Source organism: Varanus komodoensis, unplaced genomic scaffold (genome assembly GCF_004798865.1).
Source record: "Varanus komodoensis strain SLA01 unplaced genomic scaffold, ASM479886v1 scaffold1, whole genome shotgun sequence".
In the NCBI taxonomy this organism is placed as follows: Eukaryota; Metazoa; Chordata; class Lepidosauria; order Squamata; family Varanidae; genus Varanus; species Varanus komodoensis.
Genome location: NW_025335268.1, coordinates 135,332,813 through 135,346,729, shown reverse-complemented (window position 1 = coordinate 135,346,729; position 13,917 = coordinate 135,332,813). Strand labels below are relative to the sequence as shown.

At 45.6% G+C, this 13,917-nt stretch overlaps 2 protein-coding genes across 3 annotated transcripts in view; one reads left to right on the top strand and one right to left on the bottom strand.

Moving 5' to 3' along the window:
* Window positions 1-11,810, bottom strand: part of TAFA3 (TAFA chemokine like family member 3) — a 130,023-nt gene extending 118,213 nt beyond the window's left edge. For both annotated transcript variants that reach the window (XM_044447348.1, XM_044447338.1), the window contains exon 1: window positions 11,563-11,810. The gene's annotated coding sequence lies outside the window, so the exon portion shown is untranslated. The remainder of the gene's footprint in view (window positions 1-11,562) is intronic.
* The window catches only part of PPM1J (protein phosphatase, Mg2+/Mn2+ dependent 1J), a 45,214-nt gene continuing 41,963 nt past the window's right edge, over window positions 10,667-13,917 (top strand). Inside the window, exon 1 of the mRNA XM_044447326.1 lies at window positions 10,667-11,019. Within this exon, the coding sequence (XP_044303261.1) occupies window positions 10,667-11,019 (353 nt within the window). The remainder of the gene's footprint in view (window positions 11,020-13,917) is intronic.

Below are 13,917 nucleotides of genomic sequence, written 5' to 3'. Positions count from 1 at the left end.
AATAGTCCTCAGTTTCAAACTTGAGAAACAGGGATGTGGGGACACACTCAGAGGATTAGCAACCTTATATCCCTCTTCCTACTTTTGTAATTTTATAGCTTGCCAATTCAGCCTAAAACTGGAGTGTGTGGTGTGCAAAGGGGTTATGTCCTTAAAACAACTCTATGTTGGTACCTGGAGGTATTTTCCTCTTCCCATCCTTTCTCACTTCAATGGACCATGAATGTTAGGAATGCCTTCTCTTCTCATTGCTCTTGTAGTTGGTAATAAGAGAGTTGCTGAAGCAGCAATCAAATCAGAAGAAATGTAGATGGCAACATAGTTGGCGAAAGAGAACACAGAGGAAAAAGTGGGCTTCTTGAGGCCCACTGTCTCCAGTCATCCCCTTCAAAGAGCCTGAAACTATTGACAGGTTTGGATATGGAGATCTGGAAAGGATTTAATTGGTTCAGGGCTTGCGCACATAACCATCACACTAATTGCTGGCTGATGTCTCTTCATGGATTTGCCACATGGATTCCTGAGCACTTCTGTGTGGCCTGAATAAGGCAGTTAAGAATTACACAATTTACCTGTAGCTGATTCAGTGACCCATTTGGCCAAGCAAAACGTACAAGGAGATGGGGAAAGAGGTCAACATAAGTCAGGCAATGATACATCACCCCTCACTTCCTGTCCTTGGGAAGCCAAAATACAACAAGGGGGAAATGTGCTGCTGGTGTCAAAGTTCAGTGAAGCCTTTTGGTACTCTAGTCCAGAGGTAGGCACTCAGGTGCCTGGCATGTGTTTTACACCACAACTTCCATAAGCCCCATCAGGATGGTCTACAATTTATCATCCAAAACAGCAAGGAGGCATTTTACCAACCCCTGTTCTAGTCTTTTCCTTTTTCTTATTCTTATTACTTTCTTTCAGATTAACGGAAAAGCTGGTAAAAGCAACTGCCCTGTCAGATTTGCACACAGAGCAGTAAAAATGGATTATGTATAACTTCATATCACCTAATCAGATTGGTTTATGGCCCTAAATGCCACCACACTCCAAAATACTTTTGAGATAGTGTTTTGCAATGTAATGGTTGTTTCCAATAAATAAATCCCTTCTGCAGTTCTTTTCTTTTCCTAACCAGAAAAGGTTCCTGGGCCCTAAGCCAATCTTGAGCGGTCCAGTTGAAAGCAAAGGACCAACCAACAATAAGTAGGGAGAGTCTTGAAGTTGTCCTTTAACAGTTGGCATCTGGACAGAAGACTGAGCAGACCCATAAAATTTACTGTATTTCTCTTTAAGTTGCGTTAACTATTTCTAAGTGTACATAGTGACATATACATTAGCATATGCAACTGTTGCAAATCTATGTCCTCTTTTGTCTTCTTTTTTGGATGATGTATTTTGTCCTTTTTTGGCAGTGTATAGATGGCCATATAAGCTAAACCCTGAAAACAAGTCCCTTGGAATAAAGTAGCAGCAACATGTCCAAAACTGTCTTCTCTGCCTTTAAGCTGTCAGCTGTGGGAAGTTTGATTTTTTTCCCCCTTTTGTTGCATTGTTCTTATGAGAAAAGCACTACTGCTCTAATTTCTTCCATGCAACTCTTTTTGTAAGACTAAATCATATTACATCCTCCAGAGCCCAGTGCTGGCAATTCACCAGTTGTCCTTGTTACCTATAATTGGAAAAGTCTGGGTTATAGCAACTAGGGTCAATTAGGCATATCAGGGGAGATTTGTGACTGAATCTTCTAAGGTGTTTTGGAGGAGGATGGTTTTATTGATTTATTTTTATTATTTTATTTATTAAAAGCTTTTCTAGGCCGTCTACTACAAGTCTCAGGACGGCTTACAGGTTAAAACAGTATCTTCACCTTCATACTTTAAAACAGAAAGAGGTGACATTCTTACTTCTGGCCACTAGATGGTAGCATACTGCAAGAATGGAGATAAAGTTCCAAAAACGCCTTTACTAGACTTTCGAAAGTCAATTTTACTGGACCTCGGCTATATAAGGCCAGCAATATTCTGCACTTTTGAACTGTCTCTTTGTTGTTGTTAGTTGCAAAGTCACGTCCGACCCATCGCGACCCCATGGACAACACTCCTCCAGGCCTTCCTGCCCTCCACCATCCCTCAGAGTCCACCTAAGCTCATGCTGACTGCTTCAGTGACTCCATCTAGCCTCCTTATTCTCTGCCATCCCCTTCTTCTTTTGCCATCTATTGTTCCCAGCATTAGGCTCTTCTCTAGGGAGTCCTTCCTTCTCATTAGATGGCCAAAGTATTTGAGTTTCATCTCTGTCTCTACCATCAACTGTCTCTAAAATCAAGTTAAGTGCATGAACCGCACGGAAGCAAAACAGCTTGCGTTATGAGACTTCTAGGAAGTTCACTGAATTGCCAGACCCTGTCCTCCAAACACAATCATATGAAGGCAATGATTCTTAGTCCAGATTTTTTTCTTATCTTTTCCTCATCCTTTCCTAGATTTAGAAACGTTTCCACAACAGTAGGATAAGTCTTTTTAAAAAGACTGACTATAAAGGCCTGAAGAAACTCTTCTGCCACCTTCATCTCCTAGGAAATAGGGCACTGTCGTCATGTGTAGGAGACATATCTGTAAATCAGAATGGGCTCGGTTCAAATTCTACCTCTGCTATATGCCAGTGTGTGGTACAGGGATTAATGTATCAAACTAGGACAGAGGATACCCACGTTCTAGCCCCTTCTGAGCCATGAAGCTCAGTGGGTGACCTTGGATCACTCAGAATATCTCGGCAAAGCCAACTTCAAGGGTTCTTGCAAAAATGAGTCATGTAAAATGTGCTTGAGCTCCTTGAAATAGGACAAATATGAAGGTAATCGCCAGTATCATTATACCAGCAACTGGCTGTCTCTCAGCCTCCCATCTACAATGTGGGGGCAATAATCCTTGCAATAAAATATGCAATATAATAAATAAGCATCCTTCAATTGTTTTGTGAGAACTAGCACAAGATAATGCACATGAATGCAAAGCAAATATCAGGATTTTAGGGTAGTTTGTATGGCAAAGGTATGCATCAGTTGTTGGATTTTTGTGTTCCTGTTTGGAGTCAATGCCCCATAATGACCTATTTGAAGTGCTTGATTTAACATTTAAAGCCCCAAACAACTTAGGGCTAGGATATCTGAAGGATCGCATGCTCCCATATGTCCCTACCCATCCATTAAATTCAGCTACAGAGGCCCTTCTCAGGGAACCTCCCTCTAAAGAAGAATGGTGGGGGGGGGGGGCAGTTAACAGGAGAAGAACCTTTTCAGTGGTGGCACCCAATCTCTGGAACATGCTTCCAGAGAGGTACACCTGGCATCATTATCCTTTTGATGCCAGGCCAAATATTTTTATTCACCAGATAGTTTAAAATAGATGGAATGTTTATGTATTTATATTTTAATCTTGTATCATTACTGCTGCATTGTGGGTTACATTTTTATATGGAGTTATTGCTGTTTATAATTTTAGTGTTGTTTTTAGCATTTTGTGTTTTATCTCGGTATTTTATCATTGTATATGGGGTTTTAGTGTTTGTAAACTACCCAGAGAGCCCTCTGGGCTATTGGGGCAGTATATAAATGCAATACATGCATAAATAAAAGCAAAATAATCAGAATGCATGGCCCTGGATTAAGTAGGCTTCACACCACATAACATCTTTTCAAAACAATACAGCAGGCATTTCCGCAGTGCTTAGTGTTGTCATGGAAACCCACCTGAGGCAATGATGATAAAGCCTCTTGGCGAAACCAGATGGGGAGAAACACCCAGTCTCTTTCAAACCTGACCCACAGTTAAAGATCTGCAGGGGGAAGTCACCTCTCTTATTTTTGTTGTTTCTATGTTTTTGTGCCCAGCCAACAAGAGTCAGAAAGGGGTGGCACATAAACCATCCTGTGAATAGCCCATGCTGCCGAACAATCCATGCTGTGCCTGGCAGAGGATCAATTTGGTTTATTCTCCCCACCTTCTTTCCCTCTCTGTCCTCCAGCTAGTATCCGAGTATCCTTCATGGTAGAACCCACCTTGTCTCCCCTTCCCCATGTCAATAGCTTTCCTTTTTTTGGTTGCTGCTGGAAGAGGGGAGGGGTTAATTTTATTTTATTTTTTAGGAACGTCCAAAAAGTGCAGGTGGGCTCATATGATCTTTCCAGCCCATGGAAACTGTGCTCAATCATCTGTTGGATGCATCTGACCATCTGTAGGATTGCTACCACAGCAATGCACACGATGTGGCTTACAGCACAGCATGAATTGTATGCTATAAGCCCACACATTATGAAGCAGAATCTGGCATAATTAAGCTGATCCTTAAAAAGAAGAAAGAATTAAGGCAGAAACTTGGAAAATGATACAGACATTGGAAAAATGAGACTGCATATAGGAGATGGTAATTTGTACATCATAGCTAGCTATCAACTACCTAGCTGTCAACTGAAAAGTAAAAGGGGAAAATGGAGAAAGTAGGTGCACCAAAAGGGGGTGATGACAGTATCATCCCCTTAACAATGCCACATTGCTTCTTGTAACTGAAAGATGTAAATCCCAGTTAGATTCATGTCTGTAAAAAGTGGGGTACAACTCTGCATCAATGGGGATATTGTTAAATGCCATCCTTGAATAGAGTTGCGATGAACTCTGCAGTGTATTGTGTGGGTCTATCTAATTGGAGCCATGCTTTAACACATGAATGGCATCTATTCTCCTGGACATTTGTAACTTGCTGCATGGGCTCTTCTCTGAATGAATTTGGAGATGTATATAACAGTCTCTCAGATGTTTAAATAGTTCTTTGACCATCTTAGAGTGCAATTCTATCTGCTAGCTGGGAACAGCTGGGAGTTGTGGGCCTTTTCTCCGTCTGAACATGCATAGAATTGTGCCTTTAGAAGTCTATCCATTGTTTGAGGCTGGCAGGAACAGTTATCTCTAATTATTTGAGAAATCAATCCTGCATCCCCGGTCAAGCATCCCAGGGACCATAGGATGGCTCTGAAAATCCTTCCCAAGGTCAGAGACAGTGCTCTGACCTCCAAAGGAGGAGCTCCAGATCTGACTCCAGTCCCTCACAGTCTGGATGGAGGTGGTGTCAATTACTGCCCTGAGGCTGGAAGATCAACCTCTGCAGAGGGGATGGATGTTCCAGTGGACAGGGAAAGGAAGAGATCAGAGGAGGAGGAGATGATTTATCAGTGCTTCCTCCAGCCTTCTTCTCTCTTCCTTCGAAGAGCTCTCATATGGACTGAAAACCATGCCTACCCATGGGGAGTCAACGGCCACCTCCCACTGTCCTCTTGCCCCTGCTAGCTTTGAATTAAGGCAGCCTGAGTAGCAATAACATAGTCCATAGGATTATGTTACACCAAGTGGGTACAATATCCAGTTTTAGGATTGCCCATTGAAATGTGTCCCAGTGAAACATACACAAAAAAATCGCATAGGAAAAGTTGCAGAGAACTAGGGGGGAGGGTATGCATTTTACAAGAAAGTTGCTATTTTAAGAGCCTGGGCAGTGGAGTTTACCAGGAAACAGAACACTAATGGGCTTATATTTCTTCCTGGCCCATAAGGAAGAAATTCATAGTTGCATATTAGCCGGTTTGTTAAGTACAGGTGATCAGTCTAAAGATATCTGTCTCCTTTATACCAAAAATAAACATGTGATACATAGTATTGCTAAATTTGCCACAGAGGAAGTTCTATTGCAGGAATGGACTTATATGCTACTAATAACATCTATTTGTTTGTCTACTACACACTCACGATAGATAGATAGATAGATAGATAGATAGATAGATAGATAGATAGATAGATAGGGGACTGCTTTGCACCCCTTTTTCGCTTTCACAAACTTTTGTTTAAAGTCTATACTTTTATCTTTTAAATGGCCTGCATATCAGATGAACCGTCTCACTATTTTTTGGCATTCACTCCCACCCACAACTTTTAAGCTGACTACAGACCTGGCTTTTGTCCATCCAATCCTGCTGGACTCTTACCGAAGGGGCAGAAAAAACAGTGGAGACATCGTCTCATAGATTGTTTCATTAGATGGGCTATGGAGCATTAACTTCCCCTTTGTTCCATGGGCTGAGAGGCCATTGGATCCAGGGGGTCTCTGACCTCTCCTCCCTGCCCACGGGCAAGCCCCCGCCATTCTCATTTTGTCCCTTCCCAAGCTCTGATCTCAAGAGAAGGAGCCACCCTGCAGATTTCTGTGGTGCCTGAAAATGGCTTCACATATTTCATTTTCCCTGGAAAGCAGATACAGGATTGCAGCTTTAAATTCTTTATTATTGTTTTAATGATACTGAATTTGTACTTGCTGCAATAAACAGAATCATTTATCATCTTCAGTGCTGAACTGCACAATTGACAATTGCAGAACTATTACTCTGATGGTCATTATAGGTCAAAAGATATTCAAGAAATTATGATTATCATAGCTATTATAGATCACTGCTTAGAGTTATGATAAGTTGCCTTCAGCAGTAATACAGCTGTAACAAGAACTGGCCTTCAGGGCACTGGAGTATCCTGTTATTACTGCAGTCCCTGCACAATGTTTGGTCATGCTGCCTGTCCTGTCAGGAAGGATCATTAGTGAGGGTCATCCCAACTGACATGGCTTTTTCCTATTCTGAGTATAAGCTCTTTCTCTAGAGGCTTACCTTGCAACTATGAAATGTCAAATCTGGCAGGCAATTATGCATCTTCAGTATCCAACTTTCTATTTCAAAGCAAGTTGCTAGTCCTTATGAATTAAAAACATGTTGAAAACCACTAGGTTTGATGGGTTTTGGTTTCTAAAACACTCCCACCCATACAGCTTATTCTCAACTCTCAAGTGTCATTTCTTTACTAAGACACAGAAGCAATGCCCCCCTCCACCCAGTCACTTACATGTTATAACCTTAACAACCTCTGTTTTGCAATATCTTAATTGAGTAATATCAGAGGAAGAGTACTGGGCATATATGTACATCAGCTAACATTTGAGGGTGAATAGAGGAAAGAACTTTTGCACTCACAATGCTCCTTTTCCATGGACTCTTTGCTGAGCAATTAACAGATGTTTTCTGTTGCCAGAACTTTGTTTCCTACTTCTTTTACCAACTATGCATTTTCAACGAAGGTCTCTCCTGATTACAAAACAAGCCACCAGTCATCTCTCATTACCCTGACTAGCCATCACTGCTTTGACTTTTTGCAGGATTTTCATGCCAAGAAAAGAGCTGCCTTCGCACTTTCATCCCTGGGCAGGTGCAGCAAGGGCACAAGCACTGCTAGATGCTGAAGGATCACAGCCATACTCTGTGGAAAAGAAAAGGGTCACTGTCATTCTTGCCTGCATTGCTGGAGAAGTGGCCAAATTGTTCAATAAATCTGTTGGGCTCTAGTCTGCAGACAGACAGAGAGACAGACAGACCAGAGCTTTCAGTGGCACCAGTTCAAAGCAACCGATGGGAAATCAGAGCATATTTGCATAGGAAATAAAGTACGTGCAACAATCTTCTCACCTTGACAAATCTAACATTTCCTTTCTGTTCCTTGCTTTGGCAAGAAATGACATAATTAACAATGTCCTTTTACAGGACTGTTAATTCCAGCCAAGGCAGCTTGCTGAAATCAATAATCAAGGTGAAATCCCTAGCCATCATTTAAGGTTCTCTGTGAAGCCAGGCAGACATATTTCTACATTCAAAACAATAGCACCATCTTTCCAGAAGAGTAAGAAAGGTTAGTGTAACAAATTTGTTTCTTCACATCTTTCGCTCACAGTGCATGTGCAACCTTGCTACTGTCTGACACCAGGACGAGAGAAACATCACCATGTGCATCACAATTTTAATTATGGTTTGAATGTGTCAGCAAGCACACTCATTTGGAGCTTGAATGTGTCATTGTTTTTATTTTTTCAAAGCAACAGTAGGTACACCTTTATCCCTTGCATCTTTTCCTGCTTCAGACAAAACCAGAGGGGGATAAATTCCAACAGCAGGTTTCCAAAGCAGTCCAAGCTCTAGGCTGGCTGGGTTCAGGCAAAGATTACTACTCCAGGTAAAGGAAATCTGCAAACGGAGTCACATGCTGGCACTGTTCAATTGGAGAATAAATATCTAGGGACAGATGAATCCAAACACAGAATCGCAAGACAGTTCAACGTCCCAGAAAAGAGGTTTCTGTGTAAGATGATCGAGGAGCACGCATGCAAGGTCCAGAAGTGGTTGGAATCCTCAACGGCAGCACACCACACTGCAACCTTTTGTTGCAGATCCCAGTAGTACCTTTTATTCCCCATCCTGTCCTCTACTAATCATCTCATCACGTCCATGTTACTTCTTGCTGCCTGCTTAGCAAGACCACAGTGACTGACCGCAGCAACCCACTCAGGCTTCATCTCCATTCATCACCACCACTTCTTGCCTCTGAACATTGTGGCTGCAAGTCAGGTGCTGTCGACCTGGGTTGTGATTTGGCAACTATACGAAAAGTGGAAGTGTGTACTGAAGTCACTGCTGAGTGAGTGTGTAATACAGCCCAATAAATAATAAGTTAGATCGACAGACAACTTCCTGGAAAAGAGGATTCATTAAAAATAGGTCCTTTGAAATAAACCAAATAAACCCCAGGCTCCCATGTGACTCCTTCCTCGGATCCACGAAGGAGGCCTGCAATTCTCCTCTTGCTCACTGGTCATACTCAAGCAGAGAAAAAAAATCTTCTTTACATTCCCTGTGGAGATAACTTTCCAGTTATAGACCAGCATTTGTCATACAAACCTTTACCCAAGACAAGGCAAACACCAGCAAGATAGAGCACTTGTAATCCAGGCAAAGGGCACTTTCTGAGGAAAGAGGGCACTGGGAAGAGAATCTATGCAGTGAGGTCTGTGTTCTAACTTTGTACAGCCCTACAAATCCTTACTTCCTGACCCCTGTTTTTTATTATGAAGAATTCTGAATGTGCAATACAGGATGGTGGTCTCACAGGGGTTCTAAGAGGTGTTTGGGGCTGTGAAGCATTCAGGAAGGCAATTCATTAGGTTGATGCAGAAGTGGAAGGTGTTACGTCTGTACAGCACGAAAAAGCCCTAAAGGGAAGGGGTCATGAACAACTCGGAGCACTGAACCCTGCTTTTGCATGTGCATTCACATCTCAGCAGTGAGAAGTTTCAGAGGTTGCACCGTTTGCTCAGGGTTGTTTTCTTAGGAGGCCACACTCAGTCCATACTCTGTGATGTCATTATGTGTGAACCAGGACTTCAGAAATTACTTGTTAGAAAGGGTCCTGAATCTCTTGCAATCAGAGTCAAGGGTATCTATGGGACTCTCAAAGGTCATTCAGTTCATTCCCAAACTCATAACAATATAACAAAGTGAGACAGTGAGAATGGTGCATCTTGATGGAATGATCAGCCAATGACAGTTATACGGAAAAGATCTGAAGACACAATGCGGAACTCTCTTTAGGGCAGTTCAGGCAGGTTGCGACAGACCCTAGACTTAAATCCTGTGGGTTGCACCTTCAATGCCTGAGCATCCCAGGATCCGGCTCTCTGCTCTGCCTCCTTGCTCCTCCCAGTCTGCATTTTAACTAGATGGCCATTTTCAGTCATCAAGCTGGCACACTTCAGAGAAGGAGGGAAGGAAGCAGCAGAGGCCTCTGCAGTCCCCCGTGATCCCAGACTGGAAGCTGCGTGGCTTCCACTCTGGCTACAGGAGGGGAAGGACTGAAGCATAAATTCCCAGCTCTGAGATTGGAGCTTTATCTGGGAATCGGAAATAGCCTATGGCCAACAGATGATGTCTCAGGGTCACAGGTCTCTTAACGGTTTCACCTCCGCCCAGTCCTTTAGACAGACTTCCCTTCCCCTTCAGTTTGAAGCATGCAACTAACTTCATTTCTCTTAAACCCCCCAAGCCCCGTTCCATGATTTACAACTGCTTCAATATTCCCAGTAGGTTCGCCAACCCTGATTCACACACACTCCAAGTACGTGAAGTTTTGCATTTTAAACCCACGTAAGCGCTACCACCACCGTGGAGTTTGCTCTCCGGATGCCCAAACCACAGGCTGTTCTCTGGGTGGTCATCAGAGGGCCGCGGGCGACGCAGCACTGCACTTTCGCCTCAAGAGCCAGCCGAGCCACAAAGCTGGGGAGGACATTCGCATGGCGACCGAAAAAACACGCCTGCTGTGACTCTCGGGAGCCCAGCAAGGCTTTGGTGGGGGGGGGGGTACCAGCGTACACCCAAAGTTTCAGTCGCACACCTTCTGGGGATATCGGTGGCTGACGCAGCCAGCAGCTACCGGAGGCTCAGGGCTTAGCGGTCTCCCGAGGAGGAAAGCGGTTCGCGCGGAGCGGAGTGTTTCCATGCGGCGCTGTTCTACAGCACAGGGCGGGTAGGGGACTCCAAGGCCGCCCAGAGAGGAGAGGAGGGCTTGGGGGGTGCAGCGGCGGCGATGTGGGGCGTGGGAGTGGTGGGGGAGGGAGGAGAGGCGAGGGAAGGTGCTCGGAGATCCCCAGATGCGTCGGAGCCGCAGCCCGAGCCGAGGAGGAGGCGGAGACGGCGAGCGGAGCCAGCCAGCGCGCCTCCCTCTCCGGCCGCCCCGAGCCCGCGGCGGCTGGCTGCAGCATGTTGGGCAGGGTGCGCTCGGCGATGGCGCAACTCGTCGGGGGCCTGGGCGGCGCAGGAAGCCCCTCGAGCCCGCCGCCCGCCTCGGCCTCCTCGGCGCCTCCGCCGCCCCCGGCCGCTCCCCCCGGGCCCAGCTCCAGCGCCAGCGCCAGCTCCAGCGCCGCGCCTGCCGCCGCCGCCAACAGCAGTAGCAGCAGCTCCTGCCGGGAGCCGCCCCAAGGCAGCTTCTCGCGCCCGGCTTTCCTGCAGCTCACGCCGGAGGAACTTCTGCTGGCGGACGACCACACGGGCAGAGCCGTCCAGAGCCCCCGCGAGAGTCGCCGCCGCCTGCCCTGGAGCACCGGCTACGCCGAGTAGGCGAGCAGCGGGAGCGGGGCGCTGGGGCGGGGGAGGGAGCCCTCTCGGAGACCCTGGGAAGCAACGCGCTCTCGAGGGCTTGGGGAGGGGGCGCAGGGAGACCCTCTTAGGGATTCTGGGGGGCATGGATGGCGGTGCTCTGGGGGGGCGCGGGGAGGGCTCGTGCGTGCACGCGCTCTCGCTTCCCTCCCTTCTCGCCTCAGGCCCCCCGCATGTAAGAGGAGTGCGTCTGAGCATGTGCAGAGAACACATCTGCCCTTCCACCAGTAAGTAACCACAAGAGGTTTCCCCTCCTGTCCCCCGGGCTTTCAGCGACAAGGGAAATATTCTTGGTCTACCGACGGTTTTTAACCACAATAACTAAACAGAACCCCAAAGTTTAGGCTGGAGGTAGGAGCAGAATGGCTCCGAATACCTGCCGCTCCCACGCTTGTGGGCTTCTCTCAAGCCTATAGGAGGAAAACACCGAGGACTAGAATGCTGAACTAAGTTCGTGTGCCCGGGAGCGTCTCCCTAACGAGCTGAGCGGAGGCACCTGCCTTGCCAGTCGCTTTCCGTTCCAACGGATGGCTGCTGATCCCGCAGGCGCGTCCATCCGGACCTTTCCCCTTCCTCCCATCGTATATCTCGGTGAAGCCGCGCCGCTGTTACGTTTCTAGGAGCGAGCCGGTTGGACCCCCCACCCTCGCCGCAGGGGCAGCTCTTCTAGGGCCTGAGCAGCCCGGGGGACCCGCTCTTAGGTGAGGAGGAGCGGTGGGGCGGCCAATCCGCTTTCAGAGGGCTTTCGCCCTCCTTGAGTTGCCTGAAGCTGGTCTGTGAATGTTCATGCCAAAGAAGAGGATGGGGACGCGTGGCGTGTGTGGGCGAGTTCTCTTTAAAGGAGCCCAGGAGAAAGGAGGGCACGTTGCCTGTACATTTCTCCCCCTATGCACATGCCTTCTATAGCCATTTTTTCAGGCATTCAGTGACCTTTTACTCCTACCATGCTTAGCTTGCAGTCATTAGGGTGCATGTGACCAACTAGTTCTTAGGAGCATAGGAAACCGCCTTCTGCTGAGTCTGACCATGTGTCTGTCTAGCCCAGCCCAGCATTGTCAGCACTGACTAGTAGCAAAGGCCTTCCAGACTTTCATTTGGGAGCCTTACTTGTTTTGCCTGGAGACAGAAAGTGCATGTCAAGCATCTTGTGCTTTCCATTGACCTACACCTGTGCTGTTGGATTGCAGCTCCAACCAGCACTCTGACTTGGAGGGGGTTGGACTTGATGGCCTTATAGCCGCCTTCCACCAGCTATTCTATGATTCTGTGGGCGTTACTCATATTGGCATGGGCTGATGGGAGCTGAAGTGCAACAATACCTGAGCAACCATAGGTCTTCCCTCTCTACTCCTCTTAGTTACAGAGTGAGAGGGTGCCTTGTGTTAAATGTAGCCGTGAGTCTCAGGAAAAGATTAAGCCCTTTGACACCTTGAAAGCCCTGGAAGGGCCCAAACAAGGAATTGCAGCTGGCTTCCTGGAGGAGGTAGTTGAGACCACCAAATGCCACAGACCATGCTTTTTGGAAGGATCATGGAATACCCTCAAAAAAGAGTTAATTCACATGAAGCAAAATTCTTCTCCCTTCTCCTCTGTAAATACACATGGACAGCTCCTGATGTTTTCTTGGGCTTCATCAGCAATATATTAAACATGGGGCAACACAGAGAAGAAAGCCGTGAGTCCTGAACAAAGATGGCAAGCAGGTTCTTGCAATATTCCAAATCTTGACACAGAGTGCTTTCAGAGGACGGTTTTACTATGAAGCTGAGAATGTGGTACCTCTGATATCAGAGAGAATATATAGACAGAATGACCAAAAGTCTCGCCCTCCATCAGGAGGGAATATGGGAGAAAGGGAGGAGGGATCCTTTCCTCTGTGTGTGCTACAGTTGCAGTCCAACTATCACACTCCACAACTGCAATGTTTTGTTTTTTTAACCAGACACATCAATGTTTATTTTGCCTCTCCATCTCTCTCTCTCTTACACCCACAGTAGAGAGAAAAGCTTGCAAATATGCCTCAAATGTCCTTTTTGGACAGACTCCAGAAGATACAAAAATAGTCAACTATTTTTATTTTTACTTTTTTATGTTTCTGATGTTTAATGCAATTTTGTGCCTTCTGTGGGTGGATACATTTTTAATTTTTTGCTTTGGCTTAGGTCACCATGTGTTGTTGTTGTTGTTTTTCTTTTTCTTTTTTCCCCTATAAAGTTCCTGTTCCTTTTCTGGGTAGAAATTCAGCTGGCGAAGCTTTCTTTACTATTGAGATGCAGTAATTTGGGGAACTGGCGCTATTAGGCACAAGAGGTTTGCCAAAGAATTGTGGCAATCCTGGTTTTATCTGGAACTCTTAAAAAAGTTACTTTGCTCTTCAGCTATCTAGTTTCATATTACGAGGCACTCAGATGTCACTAAACAGAGTTTGTGCTCCTTTCCATTTTTAATCTGTTTAATCTACATTTGTTTCACTTACAATAAACAGTAATTACAGTCTCAGTTTTGAGTATGTTGAATGTTTCATATTTCTTAAGGTGGTTTTATGACACTTGGTTGCAGTGTTGTGGCCTTAGTTGTCCTTTGCTTGGCAGGAAAGTGCCTCTTGGCTCTCAGAAGGTTACTAGGGCTCAGCCCTGAGATAATGATATAAGTTCTAATTATAATTATCCAGGCAAGGAAGGTGCTCTTTCTAATATGGTTTTAGTTTCATCTGGAATTTTTATTAGGAGAGGAGGGCACCTTGACCATTGTCCATGGTGAAGCTATAGTGCAGTCTATTTCCCTTTGAGAAGTCCTATTAATGATCCTTGTATTATTATTATTATTATTATTATTATTATTATTATTATTATTAT